Source organism: Erpetoichthys calabaricus, chromosome 6 (genome assembly GCF_900747795.2).
Source record: "Erpetoichthys calabaricus chromosome 6, fErpCal1.3, whole genome shotgun sequence".
NCBI classification, from domain to species: Eukaryota; Metazoa; Chordata; class Cladistia; order Polypteriformes; family Polypteridae; genus Erpetoichthys; species Erpetoichthys calabaricus.
This window is the reverse complement of record NC_041399.2, coordinates 176,696,193-176,722,465: the sequence shown is the minus strand read 5'-3', so window position 1 is coordinate 176,722,465 and position 26,273 is coordinate 176,696,193. Positions and strand designations below refer to the sequence as shown.

Here is a 26,273-nt window from a genome sequence, read left to right as displayed (position 1 = left end):
TGAATTTGAAAATGTGAAAGTTACCACATTCACATCAATTTATACAGAACAACCAATACATCCTAAGAGTTCGTGCCTAGATACTATTTAACGGCAGACTTATAAGATTAGGAAGGTAATATGAATACTATTTTTAATTGACTTTTTTTATCAAAGTATTCATGGCTATGAAGTCCATTGGTTGTTCACTAAAGTGGGGCATAAACATTGTAGTACAACTCGTAAGGCAACCAAAGGAGAATTGCTCTGAATCGAGAATAGACTTTTTTCATAGACTCTTTCTTTAAGGAACATTTCACACAGGCTCTTAAGTTTGTCTTTAGGGCTTTTGGCATTGCATTTTTTTTCTTTTTGGGAGTGGGTGAATGGGCTACTTGTTAATTAAAAAATACTATTCCTTAACATAATGTCATCCCAATTAGCAGCAAATGTTGTACCTGATGCATTTTTATGCCTAATGGATGAGATATGTTGGTTATTGATTGCCCTGGAAAGTATGTTTCTAATTATCTTCATAAAATGAATTACATTTTTCAGACTTGAACTAAATCAATTCTTGTTCTTTTTCGCATAAAAGAAAAAAAAAGAATTTACAACAGCACAACCTTTGGGGGGCTGAAAGTGGAGCGGTTGACAAGCACTCCACTGAAAAGCATTGTATACAAACACTTGCTGCTTCTTCTGAGATCCGACAGTGCTTCTCCAATGCCCTGGGAATCTCTACAACTTGTAAAACATTGTAATTACATTATAAAAGGTTTTGTTAAGGGGCTTGCTGGTGCCCATGTAGCTTCTTGTACATTTAAAGGGGTCATGTTATTAAAATAATGTGGGAGAAAATATATTATAAAAGTTCAGTATTTATTTAACCATTATAATAGCTTTCACAATGTTACATTGTTTTTTCTTTTCAAAAACCCACAATAGAAAGAATGTCTTCAAGAGAAAGATATTTCACAATATAGATTTACAAAAGAATCCTACTTTAATTGCCTTCAAAAAAGAGAGAGAAGTGTTGAGTCAGGCTGTGCTAACCATGGTGCATATTTTGTACACATTCATTCTGCATTTTGACTTCTTTATAGACACCTTTATTGAGCAATTATTCATTTTCAGCAATGAGACTGATTTTATAGATACCATAGCAGTAGTACTAGAACACTAGACATAAAAATGTATAAGTGACTGTGAATGTATGGGTAGTAAAATACAGTACAATACATCTCAAATAAGGTACCGGTTCTACTTAATTTCTTTTGACACAATAAATTTACTCCCAGACTTTACTACATATTAAAATCCATTCATCCATTTCTTTTATTCTCCTCTTTCTACTTCCAGTTATGAAAAAGTTCAGAGTCTACTCAAGATTGCTCCAGCTAGTCCATATCCTAAAAAGAATTTCTAGCCTGAATAAATGTTCTGTAATAAAGTAATAAATGTCTTAAGTTTTATAAACTTTTGTAGAATTATTTTGGGTGGTTTATTAAGTATGTGCTATTGTTAATAAAGCTTTAAAAATTGATTATGGCACCAGAGATCAAATTGCTAACATACACCTAAATATTGGAAAAATCAGTGGAATTCCAGAAGAACATCTGTTTCTGTTTTATTGACTACTCTAAAGCTAACAAACTATGGTGTGTTCATCTTTAAACAAATGGGGATACTAGGTCATCTCATCTGCCTCACGAAGAACCTACAGAGAGGCAGTTTGAATCAACTGTTAGAACTAAACATGGAAAAACAAACTGGCTCAAGATAAGGAAAGGAGTACGACAAGGCTGTATGTCACCCAACTTATTAAAGCTACATCCCGAGTATCTCATGCAAAATGATATTCTAGAGAACACAGATGTTGGAATCAAAACTGCTGATAGAAATATCAAAAACCTTAGATAGGAAGATGACACTGAATGGCTGAAAGTGAAAAACATTTGAAGAGACTTGTGATGAAACTTAAAGAAGGCGCATAAGCTGACTTTTTTTCAACATCAAGAAAACCCAGATTATGTCAACTAGCCCTCTGAATTCATTGCTAATAAAGGAACTAGAAGCAGTAACAGATCTTGTTTTCCTTGAGTCCAAGATTGCAGTAGATGAAGACTACAGTCGTGAAATTAAACAACACTTCTAGGAACAACAGCTGTTGCAAATTTAGACAAGACACTAAACAGCCGGTAAGCATCACATCATTAGCAAAGATCCAACAAATCAATACTTAAAGAAATACGATCAGACTTCTCATTGGAAGGTTTGATTGGAGAAGAATCTCATGATGGACGAAACTGAAGGTAAAAGGAGAAGGGGATAATCGAGACTATGGGTGGATAGAATTACTGAGACACTGCATATGACCTTGAAGGAACTCAGAGAAGCAGTTTCAGAGAGAGAGACTTTTTATGTGCTAAAGTCCATCAAGATACAGTATGAAGAGTTTGATTCAACTAAACGATTAAACAACAATAAATAGGCCTTGACCCTGAACTAGATGAGTTGGGTCAATGGATATTAATACCTACACTGAGGATAACCTGTCTCTTTATTAACGATTTGAACTCCGACTGGTATGTCATAGAAGCTGAGTATTTCTTTTTGTGCCATGGTTCCAAACTTGTTTGCCTCCACTGTGGAGTTTGATTGTTGTCCTATTACTCCTTTTTTCCCCAATGGCCTTAACACCTGGAATCCAAATGACATCTGTAGATGACTCCAAAGTGTGTATCTGGTGATGCAATATTGTCCCATTCCAGATCTGAGATTCCTACCATGTGTCAATTAATGCTAGAAGAGGCTCCAACTCCAATACACACTGACCAAGAAGAAAAAGAGGTATGAAAATGAATGGAAGAATGTGGGACCTTTAATACAAAACTGAAATGGTATATAATGGTACTACCAGTAGCAATCCAGTCAGTTTAACTGGCAAACCCCTGACATGTACTTTTGCATGAGACCACCTATTACAAGAAGTGCCATCCCAATCAGATTTTTTCCTGATTTGTGGCAATTACTAATGGAAATAAATGCAGCTCCATCTGATGGTGACCACAAAAATGTTTGTTATGAAAATGGATTAACAAATAGAAGAACCTGAAGACAGCTTATTTAATATTTACCACTATTTTATTCAGTTGATGAATACATGTAAGTGACATTCCAGGATCCAGATTTTTTTCTATGCCTCAACTACATATTCTATAAGAGAGTGAACAATAATGTTGTTTTATATAAATCAAAAAGATCCATTTCATAGCTTTTCATTAAGTTTCATTGGAATATGTAGTCCTACTTCTGTATTTTTTTTCATCATCTTTTAACTTAAGTAAAGCACAGACTATTCTTTTACTTTCCTGTGATATGAAGTTGATTTGAAGCCCCTGACATAATTAAAGCATAAGGTCTAGTGAGTGTCTGCTTGTCATGCTCACAGTGTTTCACAGGCCCATTGATCAAATCCTGTAAGCCAGGAATAGCATGCAGGATCACCATGTGTTCAGAGCAGTCTCCTGACATATGAGAGTGAAACAAAGTGAAGATGATAACTGGCAGAGAAAATTGTAAACTTTTCACACAGTATTCAAAAACCAAATGAAAAGCTTCTGATAAAGAATTAGTACCTCAGAAATAAAATGTGCAAGTAGTTTTTTTTTTCTATTGTTTGTAGATGGTCTTAAAAGTGAAAATATTTTTTTCACTATTTTAAATTTGATTGTAGAAGAAAAGCCAAATGCTGCACTGTAGCAGTGATAACAAGTAACATTCACAACTATGGAGGTAATGCAGACTGGAGGTGCTAAGTGGGGCTGGGCACTAGGTTAGGGCATGCATTGATTTTACAGTGCACTGCCACACCCACCACACGACGAACCACCCCGATTGGGACCAGTGGGACAAGTGAAGCGGTGCAACGGGTGACACCTCAGCACCACACTGGAACAGTGTGAGGTTTTTTACAGTGGCAGGAGTGCCAATCCTGCCAGCAATCTCTGAGTTTTCCCTGCAAGTTGTAGCACCTGCTTGCAGGGCTACTTTTAGGTTAGGGTCATACCCAGGATGAAGCCATTGCAGGTCAAGGGTCCAACGGAGTAGAGTCACTTGTTGTATAATTGACCTCTAGATAAAGAGGGGCTCCTATTATAGTGACTCCCTAATCCAAGAATGATGGTAAGAAAGGCAAAACAAACAAAGAAGGTGACTGTTCATAAATTAGCATACAGAAATGATGGACAAACCACACCTAAAAAGTACAAAATAAAAAAACCTGCTCTCTCTGTGTGTCTTCCTTTCACAGGTATTGATCCCTGTCTTCTAGGCAGAGTGACACATGTGAGGGATGGCCGGCCATATATTCCGGCCAACACCTCCAAGCCGCCAGATGGAGCCCTCCCAGCAGCATGGAAGTTCCCCGAATTCCAGCAGGGCCTCATGGACCTTGTAGTTTTTACAACCAGCCCTGCTGGATACCATGGGGACCACCAGGAGACACTGTAGGGAGGCTCAGGGAATACTACGTGCCCTATAACCCGGAAGTGCGTCCTGGTCACATGGACCGAAAGAACGACATGCTTCCAGGATAAAGAAACAGTGGTTTTTATCCGACCCGGAAGTGCTAAGAAATTACATGGACAGGGGTTCTGGAGCACTTTTGGGTCATGGACTATAAAAGGACCATGGGAAATCCCAGACGGCGAGCTGAGCTGGGTGGAAGGGTGGCAACGCGTCTGGGAGAGTGGAGGATTGATTATTGTATTGATTTATATGAGTGTTGTGGAGAGGAGGGTGCTTTGTGCACGTATTTGTCCTAATAAATTCAATATTTGGACTTTTATCTGGTGTCTGACGTCTGGTCTGAGGGTTCAAGGGGTCGACAGTGCCTCTATTTGTCACACACACAACACTCACTCAACGTGCTACACAAAAGTAAAGTAATTCAGTTTGTTTTCATACATTGTCCTTCACTTACTACGGTCTTCCAGATACTAATGTAATGAAAGATATAACAACCATATGCCACTTACACACATAAATACATTAATTAGGTTAAGCACACAGTAAAGAGGGCCATTTCAATTTGATTAACATAATGACATTAGTCCTTTAACATTATAATTGGAATATGGTCAGATGAAAGTGGAGGACTGTGGTAAAGCAAATTTTTGGGTTTGTTGCAGTTTGTGGTTTCACTTTAAAAGCTGTGTGTTCTGTCTCTGTGAGTGCAGGCGCGATCAGTTCTGTCGGTTATCTTGTTGGGACTCCTCAGGTTGTAATCCAGGCACCTGAACCCACTAGGATTTAAAGGAGCCTGAATAGGTTAGATCCATCCATCCATTATCCAACCCGCTATATCCTAACTACAGGGTCACAGGGGTCTGCTGGAGCCAATCCCAGCCAACACAGGGCACAAAGCAGGAAACAAACCCCGGGCAGGACACCAGCCCATGAGTAGGTTAGATGTGGATAAAAAAGAAGAAAAAGTAATTGAAGTAAAGGGAGAGTGAACAGAATTGGACAGGACTCCTTGCAAAGAGAAGGTGGCTAGTTGTCGGAGAACCCCACAGTGGAACTGCGTGAGAGAGGCTCCAAGCATGGACTGGATGGCTTCTGTTGTGCTGTTGAGAGCAGGAATGATCAGAATGCTCCTAGGGATCCTACAGATGGTGAGCTCATAGGGAACAAGGAGTCAAGCTCAGTGCATCCCAATGGATGCTGAGGTATGTTGACAGCCACAGAAGTCGATGAGTGGCTCCAAGGGGTCCAGAAGATGCTGAGGCATAAGGAAAATGGAGTCAAGCTCAGCATATCACAATGGGTGCCAAGGGATGGTGACCAGGACAGAAGTCGAAGAGGAGCTCCTAGGTTGTAGGGAATACGGAATCAGGATCTGTGCATCCCAGTGGACACCGAGGGATGGTGACCAGGATGGGAGTCAAGTAGGATGACTACTTTTGCCAAGGTCTCAACCCCGCTGAGCATGCCCAGAATGTGGGTGAGCATGGCAAAACCAGAGTGTGAGAGAGAGCATGAGAAAAAGAGAATTTTAAAGATGATTCTGGCTTGTTTCTAATGGATTATTTATGGACTTATTTATTGGTTTTGACTTCCTCACTGGAACACTGTTTTATTGTAGATTATTTATTTATTTGAAGAAACTGCACTGCTGATTACTGGAATAAAAAGCATTAAGCACTTTTGCATCGCCCAAGGTATTTGTGAGTCCTTGCTTGCTCTAGTTCATCTCTGCTTGTGACTATTGATATGCTGGATTCAAGAAGGTCATGCTAGCTGCAAGCAACATGAGCATCACAAGGAGAGGAAAACAATAACTCTGGTCAACAACATTCTTGGAGAAAATTAAAATCACAGCTGGTTTTAACAGAAAAACTCCCATAGCCAGACACTGTTCTAATGACCTTGCCAACTGGCTGCTTATCCAAGCCTGGGCATTTTAAAATATTACAGCTATAAGTGAGGTAGGCTAACAGGAAAATAAGAAATTTGTGAAATGAGAGCAGATTCAGTTCATCAAGCTTGTTTGTTTAGCTAATAGCTTAGCTGTTCCAAAATCTCATCCAGATATTTCTTAAAGGTTATCAAGATTTCTGCTTCAACTACATGGCTTGGTTGTTTGTACCAGATTCCCAAAACTCTTTGATTAAAGAAGTGCATCCTGGCCTCAGTCCCATATACACATTCCCTTAATTTCCACTGGTGTCCTTGAGTACATTATTCACCCTTAAAGCTGAAAGAGTTCTATTGGATCTACTTTATCGAAGCCTTTGAGGATTTAAAGACCTGGATTAGGTCCCCATACAGTCTCCTCTGGTCAAGACTAATGAGTCAACATGTCCTTAAGTTTTGGGATGCACCTTGTTGCACTTTTCTGAAAATAATCAACTGCTTCTACATCTTTTTGGTAGTATAATGACCAGAACTGAACACAATACTCTAGATGCGGTCTCACTAATGAATTAGATAGATAGATAGATAGATAGATAGATAGATAGATAGATAGATAGATAGATAGATAGATACTTTATTAATCCCAAGGGGAAATTCACTTTTTTTTATATATTATTTATTATTTAATTATATAATGGAATCAAAGGATGAAAGTATTTAATTCTAAAGTTCCCAAAATTTCTGGGGTCACTTTGCTGGGTAAAAGTTGCAGCTTGGTTACAAATATACCAATGGCACTGTGTGCCACAGCAGGATACCCTGAAGAGACACATAATAGAGCAGGGTAAGCAATAGTTCATAATAGTCACGCTTGTATTTTTGCACAAATAAATAACAAACAAGACTGCAATATATGTAAGTAATTAGGATTACTAATCAAAGTATTCTAGACTAAAATGCATTCCTTTTTCTCCTCTCATTGTATCACAATCCTGACTTCCCCATCTTTTTACCAGGGAGTCCATATTTCAGCTCCATGTCTGATATTGTATCCACTTGCCTTAAAGTAACTTTAAAACCCCTCATGTGTTTAATTGCTAGATGAAAGGTGGCATTATAAAGTCTTGGGGTCCCAAGGTCACATTCTTAAGTCTAGCAATCCTGCCACCACTGTAGTCCTAAGCACTGATTGATGCTAAAAGACAAAAATTATTAAGTAGCCTTAGGGATGTTTTACTTAAAAGGAGAAATATGGTCAGATTCCTTCTGCCTTGGCACTGTGTGCTAGCCACTAACACACCTCAAAGAAACAAAGAGCCTCTTACCATCATGGCAAACATGGTCTCACTCCTGTGCTGCCCTCTAATTGCCAGGAGGAGCTTCCACCTGCAGATAACTTCAAAAGGTTTAACTCCATGGTCTCTTTTTAATGCATATTTCATTAATTACCATCTAAGCTTTAAAAAGCTTTTTATATTGATATCAATTTGCTGGTCACTGTTCCTATAATAACCTTTCCTGCTTAAAAGTTTTATGTCCAACCACCTGTACATCAGACTCCACATACAACTATAATAATTAGGCCTCAAATGCCTGCAAGTGTTATTTGCTTTCATTTTAATTACTTCTTTGCTAGTTGCTGTTCAGTTTTAGTATTTACATTATTTTTAGTGTGCTTTTGACAGCCATCTATTTTTTGCATGGGCCCTGTATGTTTATCGGTTGTTATGGTAACCAGCATACAACGTACCATGCATGATGACATGAACACGAGCATACAAAGGTCAGGCCATTTCACTTCCGGATCTTTTGAGATTTACAAATTAACCAAGTCTTTTGAGGTGGTGTGTGCTACAATTAGATTCTCTCATTACTAGATCCCCTGTTCTGATTTTCTTATTATGATTTTGGTTCTAATATGTTGGCATTGAGGAAAGGTTGGACAGATTCCCAGTTTCAGATTAGGCTTGGTATTTGACTTTTCATCTCCTGATCGCTATTTAACATTCTCTGGGTGTCTCAGCTCAAACATCGCAACAGCAGGTGCCTGGCAGCTGGAAAGGAAAGAGATGACTAGGAGATGATCTGACTGTAAATAGGAAAGACAGAGGCAATGTCTGGGATCAGGTAAAGATATGAATAGAAAGAGGAGCAAGATGAACCAATCAACAATGACAAAGCCCAAAGCAATGCTTGCATTCAAAGAAAGAAAGCAGAGATTTTAGAAATAAACCTTCTTGGAAGAATTTTTAGTGGCTAAAAAGATCCTGAGAGTACTGCAAAGCAAAGGCATACAAAACGAAGATATCAAAAGCTGTGCGCCACCATCTTATATAGGCAGAGCAGCGATAAACAATATGGCCACAGCTATGGAAGGATGAACTCACAATGGTGGTGCCACAAAGCATAGAAGAATGATAAAAGTTATTAGCACACACATGTCAAAACTGGAAAAATGAATTTCTAGCAAAAACAAAATGAAGTTTATGATACACTAGGAAATCTGCCTCTTTTTTCTAACATTATTCATATTTATTTCCACATGTAACTCACATTTTTGAATCTTTTAATATTGTTGCTGCTAATCTCTTAAATGCATACCACCAGCACTTAAGAAAATATGATTAGTAGTATTGCATGAATTATTCCAGAATATCTGTTACTAATCTGCCAGTGTCCAGTCTTGGACCAAGAAATATGTATTCCTGTCTTCATTAAGGAAGTTGAAACCCATTTCTATAGCTTTAAATTTGTTGCCTGAACCCTTTAATCACAAGTTAATAAGGTTATATCTGATATTAAAATAGAGAACAGGAATTGAGTAGCCTGGGAAAAGACACATTGTTAACATGTAACCAAAAGTCACCCGTCTTTCACTAAGCCAGAAATGGTAACCCCTAGAACACAGTCCAGGAAATAAGTCCATAATTATTTAAAGGTGAATTGAAATTGGAAAACATACACTAACTTGAATGTATTGGTGTATCGGAAAACTGATGACCAGAAATGCATGGTGTCCTTGACCTTTTATCACATTGAGATGGTGACATCATGTGCTGCACATCTCTGTCCTGTTCTCATACCAACATACTGGTGACCAATGCACAAAATGACAGCACCCATGAGAAAAACAAAATGGCCTTGAAAAAGAAGCAAAATTATTACAGCCCTCTCAGAACAATTTTCAATCTAAAATGCTGGCAATGTACTCTGTCTTTACAAACCATTATCTATACTTAATTGATTCATCTTTAAATGTTGGAAGAACAAGAAAGAAAATTTAAAACAAAAACTGCTTATAACAAGTGAGCATTCAGCATATGGCAGAGTATACAGGGTTGCAGATGCTGCGTTGTTGGGCTCTACTACAATGTCAGGCTTGGTGAAATGTGCAAGTCATTCATATATTCACTCTGATTTCCATTAAACGTCCGAACACACCCTCTTGTACTTACTAATGACTCTAAATTGCCTTACTTTACTGAAAACTGGTGTATGCTGTGCAGTAGACTGTCTGCCCAACTAGGAAAAATGGGTGGATGGTCAGCAAAATCAGACACTGCACTAAGAAATACCAATTGTTTTACTTGGACAAACTTAGAGTGTAACATTAACTCGACTGAGTCAACCAGTATGTACGTGTAGACCCAAAAAATGGCAAAAATTGCATAATCTTCAAGCTTCATGTATCATTAACAAAGTTACTAACCTGTGGTAGGAGGTTAGTTTGGGAAATTCACCAACTCATCACTAGTAGGTGATTTTATATGTTTCTTCTCATTTTCGATAATAAAAAATAGTAAAATAAAAGAGAACCGTAATAATGGTCTAAATAGTATTTTAAAATAATAAATAAATAAATAATAATACATATTGTAAATTGCAATGCTGCAAAATATTCACCCTTTCCCTGAAGTAATTTTCTTGTTGCAGAGTGGTAAAAGTACTACCTACCAGGCACAGGAACCAACCCTGGAAAGGCACAGCAAACTATCAGTTAACATGCTTTCACAAACATCCATGCACGCGTATGTACACTTTACAATATAATTTACAATTAACCTGTAAGTATCTGGGTAGATGGAGAAAATGAGAGAATGCCATAAACAAAACAAAGACAGTTACAGTCCCTGCTTTGCTGTCATTAACAAGATAAACAACCTTTACTGCATGTAGCGCCTTTCTACAGTGAAGCCCATCCAGAAGAACTTTACAAGAACAGATCCTATTCACACGTTAGCACAGGAAAGTTAAATGACTGCTCAGCGTCACACAGTGGGACACCAAGAAATCTAACCAAGCAGCCTTGTGATTGGTATTCCAGATCCTTTTCCAAGCTGCGCCACACTGACTTCAAGATCATGAGATTCTAAATATTCATGTTATAAAATCCAAAAGGAGTTTGTATATTTATGTAATGCAAAGAATGCAAGTCAATGTTGCTTAAGACTGGGACTGCCTGCTCTTTTTCTCAGAATGTGTCAACTATAGCTTTTAAGGTTTTTATGTACTCACAGGAACTTTTAACTTCATGTTTACAATAACTCTGGTTATAATCAGCTTGCAAAAAATGATAATGTGTCAACATGATTCATTTTACAAGAACCTAGCACGGAAAGTAACTGTAAAGCATGTGTCTGGTCAAAAAAGAAAAACAAGAGCTGACCCACATTACAACTGTAATTTATTTTAGGCACCTCAGCTACTGCACTTCCTTTTTGGATCAAATATTCATTGTGAGTCTGAATTTGGATTGTGGTTGAAGGAAAAGCAAACAATTTCAAAATATTGAAGGATTCACTATTGTTTAATTCCCAGCTTTGGAAAAACATTGTATAGAACAAGCCCCAACTGGTCAGTCCCTTACATAAAGTGGCGAGGAGCCTGGGATTTTAACAAGAAAATGAAATTACTGAATACATTTTATACTTAGTTAGATGGTACATGTCAGAAATATGAACATTTTAGACCTTCTCATTCAGTCTGGATGAGTACAGCTTGGTGTAACTTCTGGACTCTTTTGTTTTCTCCAACAATGAGTGCATTGAATAAGCACAATTCATATTTATGACAGTAACATACTATGAATAAAAAAAGATGAATGTCATCTGCACAGCAACAGTAATTTAGATTTCAAATGGCTTCAAAAATTAGCCAAATATCCGCACGGGGTCGTCTGTTACATACAGTATATTAATGTATACTACTGTATATATGTGCCCAGTAAAGTTTTTTGATAAGTAAATGATGCTGCACCAGTGTGGCATTGTTAGCACTTCCAGTTATCTACCCAACTTTCAAAAGTGCAATCTTTTCAGTTCTTCTGTTCAGATGTACTGTTCCTAACAGAGAATGGTGCTTCATAAGGGTGTCCTAAACATATTATGCTCACTCAACAGGCAAACCCTAATCATGACTGCAGATTGTACGTTTATGCTTACTAACCTCAGTACTATATTACAAAAAAATCTCTATTTATATAATAGATCAACATAGGCAAAAAACACAAAGAGCATCATTAAATGTGAAACAAATGTGAAGTGCATCAGATTGTTTGAAAGAAAACTGCCTCCCATAAATCCTGCAATATGTTACATTTTTATTTGATACAAATATTTTAAGCATTATATCATGTGAATGCATAGCACAGTTCCCCACCGTTGTCAGCTCCTTATGCACTCAATACTCATGCCTTCCCAGCTGGTTTGTGATTGAGCCATTCTCTACCCAAATGAACAGAAAACCAGGCTAGTCGTCAGCCTGTCCATACTATATACTCACCGTATACACGCTAGCTCATTAGCACAGCAAAGAACAGCTTAATGTCTGCCACTACAACACTCCAAATGATCAGGCTTGTGTTGTGCCAGTGCCTACCCAACTGGACCCAAATCAGGACAAGGCACCAGTGCATTATCAGAAACACATTAAAAGCCATTCTTGAACCCTACAAAATGCACTTCTCTTCCACCTGTTTGAACAGTTGTCATTGTTAGTTAGGGAATCTCAGTAATACTCAGAATGGTAAGATGATTTATTATTAATGACTGTGGACTTTTTACTGGTTTGCATTGTAGCCCACAAAATAATAAGAGTAATAACAAAATGATACTCTTTTTTCTTTTTCTGTAACTAAATGCTATACTTACATTACATTTATTGGATATACAAAATGAACAAAGTCATTAATTAGATGTTTTACAGAAAGGATAATTTCAGTGCTAGTAAGCATATCTGGTTTACCCATAACACAGCACTGGCTCTGCACTGAGTATTTAATTCTTCCTTTCAACTGCACCTACTATGTAATTTATGACAAAAGAATATTTTCCTCATGATGCACAAAATCAGCTGCTGAAAACATTAAGTTGTTTTTATTTTTCCTTGTCCTTTCATTAAAGTTCCTAAACTTCCTTGAGCAAGTTTTGTACTATGAACAGAAATGGCAACAAAAGAGTTTACTTTTCAAACCTATTCAGGAGCGATGAGGGAGGCAAAAGAAAGAGCTATGGTGTCTGGCATCTATTTGTTTAATTAAGCTGTTCTAGCAAAGTTTGGAGATGACGCGTTCATGCAGGTCATCAATAGGATTATCAACTGAAGGGAAAGTAAAACAAATAAATGAAGGATGAAGACTGAAGAAATAGTTAATTATGTCAACGTTATGAAATTCTTAATCAGATGGAGGACACTCTGCAATGTTAATTCAGTTGTGTGTCTGGCGTCTTAACCCTTTATATATATTTTTTCTAATTCATATTTTACATTCACTAGCTTTTCCAGTATATCCAGTAGAATCAAATTAAAAATACAAAAGTACATTTAATAATAAATCAATCCAAAGTAATTAAGATATGCCTCTGTTCCTTAAAGCTGTGTATAAAATAATATCATTACATTTGCAATTACATTTATTTGCTTAGCAGACAGGTTTATCCAAAGTGACGTACAAAAGAGGTCAACATAATGGACTAAACATCAGTCTGGTGACTGGATGTTACTTTGAACGATCTAGATGAATAGGAAGGACCAGCTTGTTGGGCTGAATGGTCTGTTCTCATCACAAAAGTCCTAATGCTTGAGAACAAGTGTGACAAGACGAGGCTACAAAGTTGATCACCACAAGAATAGAGTTCAGAACAACGTGCAAGCAACTTAGCATTCTTAGGTTAAAAAAACCTAACATTTAATATCACTTAGATAGGAATTCACCAAACAAGAGAGTCTTCAAATGCTTCTTAAACACACTGAGAGAGCCAGAATGTCAAATGGAGGTGGTAGCTCATTAAACCAGCTAGGTGCTACACATGAAAAAGTCTGGATGCCACGCAGAAGTGGTATCACCAGACGCCATTCAACAGCAGTTCTGTAATACAAGTTACAACTGTCATATTTATACTGTAATGGCAGAAGGTTCAGTGACCAGTGTGCTCACTTATGGAGATGCTCTGCTGGCGTAATTTTGAGTGTCTCTCTCTTACAGTACATGAGGCACCCACTCCTCCGTACTTTCATTGTGCTTGTTCTTCTAAAAACTCACTGCCAGTCGGAAATTTCAAATATACTGTATATACATATATATATTGTAAACTGTATATAGGCAAGGGCCTACGTGTTTATCTTAGTATTTTCTTGAAATATGTTTGCATAACAGAATACTTTTCTTTATGGAATTAACATTAACACTATGTAAATTATCTAATCCTGTGCTCTGTATGCTACATGTCAAAGTAGGAACCCACTATTTATGTAATTTGTGTACAGTAACAGTTCCTAGTTGCCTATAATCTATCTATCTATCTATCTATCTATCTATCTATCTATCTATCTATCTATCTATCTAATATAGCTCCTTTCTTACTTAACTATCTAAACTTCACCATCTAACTTCAGTTTTTAAATAGGGCAAAACAAAATCAGCATACTGTACAATTAAATATAATTACCTACCTACCATTTCATTGGACATTTTAAACTAATTTCTTTCTTTCTAAATTACAAGTATACTGTTGAAATAAGTTTTGTTTGGTCAAAGACACTCTATACAATACTATATTGAAAGTACTGCGGTAAACTATGAAACACGTTAAGCCCATTTTATGTTATTTTATAACATAATCTTTTAAAAATGTATAATTATTTTGCAGTCTTTGTGCCCTTTTTAATGATACGTTTTAGCAGCAACCAACGGTCCAGATTATTTGCAAACTACATCTTTTACAGAATACGTGACATTGAAAGCAGTTACGTAACACCCTAGGATATATAAATTCATGATGTTGTGTGTAAATGTAAAGTTGTAAAGGAAAATACCTGCATTACGATTTACAGCGTCAGTTTGTGTAGCACACTTTAACTGGCTATACAATAAACTTTTATTAATGCATATTAATGCTTGAATCTGCATTTATTTATTAAAGTGCCTTTCACTTTACAGATTAATGCATAAAGATAAAAATATTCATTGAGCTGAACTAAATTAGTAAAGGACTTTCTCTTTTAAGTCGATCAGAACACCTTTTGGTGAGTAATTCGAACGTAAACCATTTCGGACAGCAGACAATTGCAGAAATCAACTTACATTTGCAGCGTATTTGACCCAGAAAGCGTTTTTACAAATCAGTTAACGGGGAAACCAGAAGTAACACAGAAAGGGAAGTGACAGCGTCCTTTCCGACATCGTGCATCATGTATTGTTGAAAAACAAAACAAAAAACGTGTATTTATAACGTGCATACGAACAAATCAACGAAGTCACAGCATGCGAGCTGTGTGCACTCTTTATTGCGCCTTTCCAGATGAAACATCCACTAAACACATTGCAAGCGTTGCAAAATAAAAACACGCCAGGCTTTGGTCAAAGACTTTGGTTGCGGGGGAAGTTGCAGTGACTTTCTAGGTAAACGCCAAAGCCTCATCGATTGATTGGGTCGGGCGTGAAATTCTCTTGTAGGATTTAGATTTTAAATGTGTCGGTGATTGTTCTCAAACACGTTTATTTTTTCAGTTACACCTCAGTTGGAGAAAAACGAGTTACTTAAAGGCAGTGGAAAATAAAGGTTATCAACATCCTTCAAGTTTAAAATTAAATCGCGACAGTTATTAGTCTGTTATTCATGCCACACGAGTTTAGCTACTCGTTTCTTGTAAAGGTACATTTATTTCATACTTTACTGTTCCAGTACACAGTTTCAGGTAGTTGGAGCCTACCCAAGAATTCATTGTTAAGACCAGATCTGAACTGGACGCCCGTGCATCTCACACATAAGAATTAACGGAAAAATTAAACAGCATTCTGCCGATTCCCTGTAAACTATGTCATGTAAAATGCACAGTGTTTAGTTGTAGGGCTAAAAATTATTTGAACATGTTGTTCGTTAGCGTATTAATCAGCAGTCGGCGAACGTTATCAAGGACGTGGGAAAAAGTTTGCTAAAGGGTGCCTTGTGTGTTTGAAAGCGCGTCGGAAGTGTGCAGTACTTACAAATGCCAGACTCCAAAACATGGAGCAGATGATGATTAGGATATTCTTCATTCTAATAGCTGACGGGTCACCTCTGGAAAACGTGGGTATTCCGTTTAAAAATCATGAGATCCAGTTTCATAAGAAAGGTGAGACAAGTAAGTAGTAAAAACTCAAATCATAAAAAAAAGTTTTGTTTTCAAATTGAATGTCAAGATGAGTTTACAAAAAGCCGGCAGTAAATCCGGAAAGAAACCTTAAAAGAATTAAACTGAATACTCAAGTGGAAATGAAAGGTATCCGCCACCAACCACCTCAGGTTTGATTGTGTCCCAAAAAAATAAAACCTGTATGTCTGTGCTAGTGAATGAGCATGGAGAGAAGTTCATCCCCTCCTCCTCCTCCTCCTCCCGCAGCTGCTCTGTTCGCAGCACGCCGCCCTCCAATGAGCCGCTAGCGATGTGCCGCAGAAGCGCCAGCCTAGCGCGGAGCGTGGACTTCTGTATACTGGGCTGTGCGAATTCAAGTCGGGGGCAGGGGCCAAATCGACTCATCAGGTCTTATATGATCTCTTTAGATCCATGAGGTGATAGGAGCTAAATATGCGAGCACGATATTTTGTCATTTTTACCTAAGCCATGCACCTGTCCGTTGCCAACTTTTTCCGATCGCATTGCGGCGACTCCTGAAAAACAGAAACTTGGAAGCTAATCGCCTGATTTAAAGGCATTACTGTACTAAGGGTGGCGGTGATGCCGAGTGCACTGCGCAGTTACATTTCCGATATCATGTAGTATCATCTTCTGTGACTCTTGGCGACGGTACAAAAATCCACAAGGTCCGCAGAGTGATATCTATCACATTTTGCTTCACGATGTGAAAAGCCAGCGCTAACACGAACATAACGGCACGCCTTCGTAAAGTGGACTGCTTAACGAAAGCTGCATTTAAATTTACATGAAAATGATGTTACCGTTTCTTAGTTATATACGTTACGCTGTCTGGTTTTATTATTTTGGCAATACATTTGAATTAGAATCTAGCGTCTTAAAAAAAGAAGAATCCAGGGTCCTGGCGTAGACATGCCAGATAACGGTTTCGCAGTTCCACCCGAAGGTAAAGTGCTTTCATTGAAATGCCCTCTGCTGTTAATATGTAAAAAACAATCTGATAGAAATAAGCAAACAAACAAATATGAACTATTCAGTCAATCAGTCGGTCTAACGTAGTGCTGTACCCCATAGTTATTAATCTAAAGTATTTTAATAACCTACCATGCTAACAGTTATGGATAGTTGAAGCCGTTCACTAAATAATAAATTGTAACCGGCAGGACCCAAACCCAAAGAGAATGGAATCAGTTATTCAAAGGGTTCCGTGAAACAATGTTTCGTTAACATCTTGATTATTCCTGTGCTGATAGCCATTTGTGGAAGCTGTTCAAAGGTCTGGTGTGACTGTCTGTTCCCCTTAAAGAATTAATACTACAGTACAGAGTGCACAGCTGGTGGTGCTTCCCAGTTTAACCTGTCCCATGTAGTAAGTTCTTAGTTAGTTATTCCAGTTTTTCTTAGTACAGATCAATATTGTTAATTTATTTTGGAGATGCTAATTTATTCTGTTGTGGTGGTTCTTAGACCCTGCATCCCGGATTCAGTTCTTGCACTTGATCATTACTTGTGTGGAATTTGCATGTTCTCCCCATGTCTACATATTTGCGTTTTCCTCCAAGTACTCTGGATTTCCTTCGATATTCCCGAAAATGCTCAGGTGAGGTTAACTGGTTAACTGTATTAGCTCAAGTATGCGTGTGTGTGCCCACCCAATGATCACACAGAGCTGCTAGGCTCCAGTTTGTGAATGTATCATTTTATTCAGGTTCAAGCAAGGGTATTTGTAGATTATTTTTTGTGAGAGTGTCTTTACATACAATGTGTGCAGGACAGTTTGAAGCTATAAGATATTTAGAAAAGTTTGTAAGATGAGCACAAGTTATGTTTAATTTTTTCAATATCAGAATTTTAAGAAATATTTGGGGAGGGGTCTAGCTATAGCAGTGAAATAACAATATACATTGTTCTTGTTTTTAGTGTCTATTTTGTGTGTGTTATTCTTTAAAATCTAGCTGTCCTCATCTTTTCCCTAATATATTTATTGTTTTATCTGTCATTTTGACAAGTGATGAGGGACTGGTAAAACAACACTGGTGTTTGATGTCAAGAGAAGTGAACAATGATGATGACCTGAAATGATCACTGTAAATATACATTGTGTGTGTTTCACCATATAAGGTATGTGTTTCAGAATACAATTTATAAGACCAACTCTCAATATCCAGTGTTATGTATTTCAGCGTGCGTATATAGTAAATATGCAGTTAAGAAAATGAAGTCCTAAACTGCGCCTCACGCAATGATTGATAAATAACTATCTATCCATCCATCCAACCCGCTATAACCTAGCTACAGGGTCACGGGAGCCAATCCCAGCCAACACAGGGCGCAAGGCGGGAAACAAACCCCGGGCAGGGCGTCAGCGCACCGCAGGGCACACACACACACACCAAGCACACACTAGGGACAATTTAGAATCGCCAATCCACCTAACCTGCATGTCTTTGGGGAGAACATGCAACTCCACACAGGGAGGACCCGGGAAGCAAACCCGGGTCTCCTAACTGCGAGGCAGCAGCGCTACCCACTGTGCCACCATGCCGCCCGATAAATAACTAATTCAAAATTAAATGAAGTTCTTGGCCAATACTGGTAACAGTGAAATGTCGCATGATCATTTTGAATGTCTAGAAAGCATTGGTTAAAAAAACAAATTGGTTAAAACATGCAGATGGTGTTTCATACAATCTGAAATGAATGCATACATCTTAACATGCTGGACAGTAGAATGTGTCATGCATTTTTGAAGAAAATGATTTCAGCACACCGTGGGACTCTCAATGAACAATCTTTCTGCGCTAGTAGTTCTCAGAATTGAACTATGACATGTTTTATGATGAAACTTCCTATTTTCATATATAATATGCACATGTATAGTACATTATGTATTTCTGGTCTCCTGGTGTCTTCCCATTCCCTTCTGCCATCTCCTTTTCAGGATGCATTTTGGTTTTTATGTGATGTTCTTCTTTTGGAATGCATTTGCCTTAATAAGGTGATGTTACACTATTCTTACATTTACCTGACTGTTCAGCAATCTGTTTAATTTGTACAGTTTTTATGTTCATAGAATTACACTGCTGGATTTTAATTTTTTTGTTAAACTAGAATTGTTTGCTAATCTTGAGTTTATTTTAGTGTTATTGGCCTAAATGCTCAGTGCAGTGAGAGGAAGAGGCAGGGTGTTAAGTTAGCAGAAGGTTTTTCTGTTTTTGTACTGCCTGTTTTTTAGTATTTGTTCTAAGCAGACTTGGCAGATTGGTGCTGATGAGGGGTGCTTGTTCTGGGTTCGGGTTTTATTAGGGAAGGTGCTGATGTTGGAGGTTGGTGAAGGGACTGTGTCCTGCTAATTGTTTCATGTCTATGCTCTGGGCAGGCAGCAGGTCATGGGGTGGCTGTGCAGCATCACTTCCTTCTCCTTTTTTCTGTGTTGTTTTAGCAAAGCTTTTCTTATTGCTTCACCTCTGCTATGGCTGATTTATCCTTTTTAAATGTTCTTAGTCTGCTATTAAATATGAAAAAGGCTTGTGTTCCAGATGTTGCTCTCCTACAATAGACCAGGTTTATAGAGTATCTCCAGGATGTGTAATGGATACTACTGTGTAGTGGCTTCCACATCCACTAGAAACTTGGTGTGGCAATAATTTAGTGTCACAAACCTCATGTTAAAATTTTGGACTCAAGCACTGTTGATTTCAGGAGGTTTAGTTATTCTCTAACTGAATTTAGAGGGAAGAATATTTTAGTCCTGTCCTCTTTCAGCTTAACTTCTTTCCTTAGATAACTAACCATACTCGTCAACTTAAGGACTACAGACACTAAGAGGTACTTGAACCCTCTATCCCGCTTCATTCGCCCCACTCAACCCAATTTCTTTGTAAATTTATTTCAAAACCAACCTGATTGATTCATTTTACTTGCTTAATCCCTCAGGTAAGGTTTTCTTTTCTATTTTCTCTCTCATCATCACACTCTGTCAAAGCTAGATTATATATTTGTCTCTGAGGTACTGGCATCATTCCTGTCACATTCACTGGTGGACACATCTTCCCTGTCAGACCTTTGCTGTGCTCTCTCTCTCTCACTTGCACCTGACTTGGTTTCTTAAGCACGTTGTAAACTTTGCTCCCTCTAAGGAGTCACCTGCTGTAGGCAAATTTTTTTTTCCATGTGAGCAAAATGTTCTAAAAACCAACACTTTTTCAGCGTCAGTATTAGCAATGCATTTCTTTATATAGAACAAAAAAAATCACTATATGATTATTTACTGTGTTGCTTTATTATTAAATATTGAAAAACTATCTGAACTGATATAACAAAGTTTGTTATAAAAGTGTTTATTTCTACTCATAATTTCACCGAATATTCAAAGCAGTTTATCTTCTGACCTTTCATGTCTTCAATGAGTTATAAACTATGTGAACATTAACAGTTTGTACAGAATTTAAAAGAGTAATTTTCATTGAGTTTTCATGATGCTCGGGATCTAAGTGATTTTTAGATTTTGTTTTTATATTCTTCATTAGACTAAATCCTATTTTACAGTTAGCACGTGAGACCTGGAGTGTGACACAAATGACCAAAAGTGAAAATAAGACCTTGAAGTGACCCTGTGGTTTTGTAAATGTAACCGTATCTAAAAATGTCTTTAGAGATCCAGTTTCTAATTTTTCCTAATCAGTATCTTGATCTTCGCTTAGTGGTTTAAATGCAATTCCATCTGCTTCTACAGCTTTGACAAGTCCTTCAATTTCTGGCTTCTTAAGAGATGACCTGTAGAAAGTTGTGTAAATAGTCCTTGGCAAAATGTCACTCATCAGGTGGATGTCTTTTCAAGCATCACCAAGGTCCTCGCAATGTGCTGTACAATGTTGCTTGTGTGGAATGGACTGCAGCTGAAGAGCAGCTACACCTTTTCATTTGCCCAACATGACTGATGAGGTAAACATAACCTACTATCCATCCATCCATCCATTTTCCAACCCACTGAATCCGAACACAGGGTCACGGGGGTCTGCTGGAGCCAATCCCAGCCAACACAGGGCACAAGGCAGGAACCAATCCTGGGCAGGGTGCCAACCCACCACAGGACACACACAAACACACCAAGCACACACTAAGGCCAATTTAGAATCGCCAATCCACCTAACCTGCATGTCTTTGGACTGTGGGAGGAAACCAGAGCGCCCGGAGGAAACCCACGCAGACACGGGGAGAACATGCAAACTCCACGCAGGGAGGACCCGGGAAGCAAACCCAGGTCCCCAGGTCTCCCAACTGTGAGGCAGCAGCACTACCCACTGCGCCACCGTGCCACCCTAACCTACTATCTGGTTTAAATTTAACTTTTTTTCTATATAAAATTGTTGAATAACCTCAAGAATAGATAAACTGTCACATGCTGTTCATGTTATTATCCCAGTGAACACAGTTTTATGAATGGATTTGTTTCATTCCTTAACAATAACATTTTTGAAAATATTACCTCTATGTCAGATTATTCATCAATGATCAAAGTGTGGTAGGCTGATTTCGGAATTTCATTTAACATGTCAGTTTTGATTGCTGAATTTATACACTTGATTAGCTCAAAGACATAATTGTTACTTCTTCAATAACCTGTATTTCACACATTTGGCAATATGATCATGAATATCCTGTATCACCAATATGGAAGAATTTATTTTCACAGCCAGCAAAACATTATCTATTAAATTTTTTGCCTCATCAGATGTCACTTGTTTTTGCTGCACATGTTCTTCCTTCACATTCTTGCTTATCCTGTTATTTATTTTTTTTATATAAAACCTTTTGATTGATTTCATTTTTAAGTTCTGTGACTCATTCGATGTGAGATTTCTGGTTCAAACTGAGATGGCCCACTTTCCAGTCACTCCATGCTTTTCTTGAGGTCCATTTGCTAAAGGATCCTGCTTTCAAACATATTTTGCAAAATACACCATCCGTCTCCAAGAAATTAAAAATTTCTAACAGAGGCACATGCTACCAGGTGCTATTCGCTAAGTCCATTTTAACAACATAATTCCAGCGTCAGCCGTTCAGCTTTAAACCCCAAGCACTGTTTCTTCAAGTGACAATTTGAACTGTCTTCAGCTTTCGCTTAGACCTGGTTAAAATGACAAAAAAAACATTACACAATGTTTCGTGGTGCACAATTTTCTTTAAACTTTTCTTAAATAATTCAACTGAATTAGTTTCATTAATTTTTATTTAATTTTTATAGTTTCATTTTATTTGAAAGTGTGGTCTTTTCATGAGTGACAATGTAAAACCTGTGAGCGTGAGAGTAGCAGAAGAAACTTTCTTGTATACTCAGATATGGGGAGGGATATTTGAGGAGTAAACCACAAGACAATGATTATATTTTTACATTATGTACATTAAAGATCCATCAACAACAAATCAAATCAATTTAAAAATACATTGAACAATTACTATAAAAGTAAAGTTGAATAGATCGGACTTTGCAGGTACATGAATAAAAGGTAAAGTACCACTTCCGGTTAGTGGAAATAGCACAAAAGTTGGTAGAAATCTACGTTTTCTACCTAATACTTGTATACAAAATTTGGTTGACCTAAGTGAAAGCGTACTCAAGTTATTGTGTTTAAATACTCACACGCACAAACACAGACAGACGCACAGACATAATTTCAAAAATGGTATTTTCAGACTCTAAAACATCTCAACATCAAATTTTTGAACAATTACAATACTTTCCCTATACTTTGTATACGAGAAAGTAAAAAGAGTTGCAAGACATTATCGGCCACCGTGAATCAGAAAATAAGATAGTTTTCTTTTGTTTTATAAATAGGTTTAGTCAAATTGATGCTTTATTTATAGGTTTCGATTGCATGCAGGGGCGGCACGGTGGCGCAGTGGGTAGCGCTGCTGCCTCGCAGTTGGGAGACCTGGGGACCTGGGTTCACATCCCAGTTCCTCCCTGTGTGGAGTTTGCATGTTCTCCCCGTGTCTGCGTGGGTTTCCTCCGGGTGCTCCGGTTTCCTCCCACAGTCCGAAGACATGCAGGTTAGGTGGATTGGCGATTCTAAATTGGCCCTAGTGTGTGCTTGGTGTGTGGGTGTGTTTGTGTGTGTCCTGCGGTGGGTTGGCACCCTGCCCGGGATTGGTGCCTACCTTGTGCCCTGTGTTGGCTGGGATTGGCTCCAGCAGACCCCCGTGACCCTGTGTTCGGATTCAGCGGGTTGGAAAATGGATGGATGGATGGATTGCATGCAGCAAACTGTTTTCTGCTTGGCTGTGTGATTGAGCTCTGCAAAGCACCGGTACCATGTGTTTCTTGTCTTACACCCAGTTTTGCTGCAACAATAATAATACAAGTATTTTTACTTCAGTAAGAGAATTATTGTGTCATGTTACTCATTACTTTAAAAAGTAATCAAACAATATAATGCACATTATTTTTAGTGTGTTACCCTACTGCTCTCGAGATTGTGTCGCTGAGTTTAGCATTGTAAATTTAGCTCATCAACATAGATTTATTGATTTCTGAAATATTGAGACGGAGCAGCCAGGAGAAGGAATAATGCAATCGTCTGAAAATGTATTTTGTGGATGCTTCCACCAGTGGGTGCAGAAAGCGTTTGCAAAGTAAATACATGCACAGGCTGACAGAGTGCGACAAACATGCGCAGACCCCGATTATGGGTTTGCATGGCCACATAATAAGATTATTCTTTAGAGAAATCTACCTCTGTTAAACTGGTTTCTCAGAGGCCAATAACCCGATTGCTCTAACTGGAATAAGGTTTTAACTGGATGTTTTACAATCAGGTTTCTGTGAATAACCAAGTTATTGAAGCACGTGTAAACAAGCCAAATGTGTATCAGGCATGTGTATCATACTTTATGAATAAGCTGTATAGTTTTTCATAATTCTGATAATTTTGTCTGGGAGGGTCATAACATTTTAGCAGCTTTTGCAACTGTTTTCTACTTGCTTTAGCAAAGATTTGTTAGAAATCTATAAGGTTTACTTCTAGGTTGATGTGTCATTTTAGCCTTTCATCTGCATGGCTGCATTTCTGAATCTCAGGATGCCAATTAGGGGATTGGCTCCATAGGCCATCCTCCACCTGACTTTAATCTGATTCTGTTGTCTATAAATATTACAGTGTTAAACAATGGAGTTGTTAACACAGAAACAGGCATTACCTAGCTAGTTTTCATTTCAGCCATCTTGACATGTTTCTTTCTTTAAATCTTTAGTTCCCGTATCTCGTCACTGTGAACTCACCTCCCTTTTTCAGCTTTTCCATGGACAGCTCTTCAGAATATCAGGCACAGAGAGGCCTCAAGCTGTGTGAAGTATGAGGTGCATTGTTACTGGTGTACTGGTGGAGGTATAGTGTGGAGGAATGCTTCAGTTTGTGTGCCTATGATTGGCATGCTCTAGCATTGTTGCATGATTTTTTAAGGAGGTAACTGAATAAGCAACATGGACATTGGGCCTATCCTTAGAATTGAATGGAATACCAAGCAACATGTGCAATAAAACAATCATTAAATCAGTTTATTTTACTTAATCACTTGTGATGTTTGTTCACATTTTTGTTACACTTCAAGCAATTGACTGGTGAATGAAATTGTAGTTAGTAGAATACTAACTAAGAAACTAAGTTTCCTTTGCTCCTGGTTTAATTTACTAACAGGGAGCTTTTCACTTTTGTAATGGATTTAGATATAAGATTAGGGAGTTTCAACCTTTGTAACATTTACAGATTTGAATAAAGTAGATGTTAAAGTTGCTTAATTAAAAATGAACAAATAGCTCTGAAATCCATCCATTATCCAACCCGCTATATCCTAACTACAGGGTCACGGGGGTATGCTGGAGCCAATCCCAGCCAACACAGGGCGCAAGGCAGGAAACAAACCCCGGGCAGGGCGCCAGCCCACCGCAGGGCACACACACCCCAAGCACACACTAGGGACAATTTCGAATCGCCTGCATGTCTTTGTACTGTGGGAGGAAACCCACGCAGACACGGGGAGAACATGCAAACTCTCCCGTGAATCCAGGCCTCCTTACTGCAAGGCAGCAGCGCTACACACTGCACCACCGTGCCACCCAGCTCTGAAATCATGACAGATAAATTGCTGCAGTTCTTCCTTATTATCTTAAACAGATACAGGTGGCATAAGTATGCTGATTTTGTTTTTGTCACATTTCCAAAGACTTATTTGTAAATTAGATAGATAGATAGGGCCTGTGTTTCTTAACCCTTCAGTGAGTGTAATAGCTAATGTCAAAATGGCTAATTGGTTATTTCTGAAAGAATCTCAAGGCAGGAAGAAGTTGAAGTAAAAACTTGGTTCTTGTGCACAGAGCATAGTGGTTAAGCTCTGCTGTGTAAAATGTTCAATTTAGGACAGCCTCTTTACCACATGCTGCCTGTCTAGATGCATCTGTGTCTCAAACAGGGTCACGGCAGCTCTGTGTGAAAAAAGACCAAGATCTGTGTTGACAGGCGAATCACAAGAAATAAATTAAGGGAATAAACGCTGCAGGAAATCTAACATCTCATTGCAGAAATACGCTTGCATTAACTAATGAGAGTAAAGCTGTTAATGGTCTCTTTGTCGTGAAAATAGTATTTAAAATTCTGTATATGACAGGTTTTAAGGTGGCCATGTAAAGTTGGACTTCAACATTAAAATGACATAACTATAGGATCACTGACAAAGTGTGCATTGCACAAAGAAATAAAATGTGAGATGGTGGCTACAAAGGCACTTTTAAGGTTTCACAGGAGTCAAAGCACTAAAGTGACGACAAGACCTACGGCCTTCATATTAGACCTGCTTGGATGTCAATTTACTCTTTTCCTCCCTTTAAGATATCCAAATAATGGCCTTCTCTGTCAAAAGTTCTTGAACATGTTGTAGCCTCCAAACTCACCAATTACTTAACTTCTGATAATTTGATGGAACCTTTCCAGTCTGGTTTCAGAACATAACAAAGCTTGAGCAACCAAAGTCTTTGCTTATGGCAGGAGACTCTGGACAAATCAGCATATTAATTCTGTTAGATCTTAGGGCAGCATTTCACATTATCAGACATGACATTCTACTGTCCAGAATGGAGAACATGCGTAGTAGGGTGCCAACGAACAATATGCGAAAAAGTGACGTATCTATTTTGTGAAGTCTTACCTTGTAAAAATGTTCCTTTTCATAAAAATGATACA

The 26,273-nt window shown here is 38.1% G+C and overlaps 1 protein-coding gene across 1 annotated transcript in view; it reads right to left on the bottom strand.

The window, feature by feature from the left end:
• The window catches only part of vipr2 (vasoactive intestinal peptide receptor 2), a 192,215-nt gene extending 175,907 nt beyond the window's left edge, over nucleotides 1-16,308 (bottom strand). Inside the window, exon 1 of the mRNA XM_028804135.2 lies at nucleotides 15,887-16,308. Coding sequence (XP_028659968.1) covers nucleotides 15,887-15,937 — 51 coding nt within the window. The 5' untranslated portion in view covers nucleotides 15,938-16,308. The remainder of the gene's footprint in view (nucleotides 1-15,886) is intronic.
• Nucleotides 16,309-26,273: the final 9,965 nt, after the last annotated feature.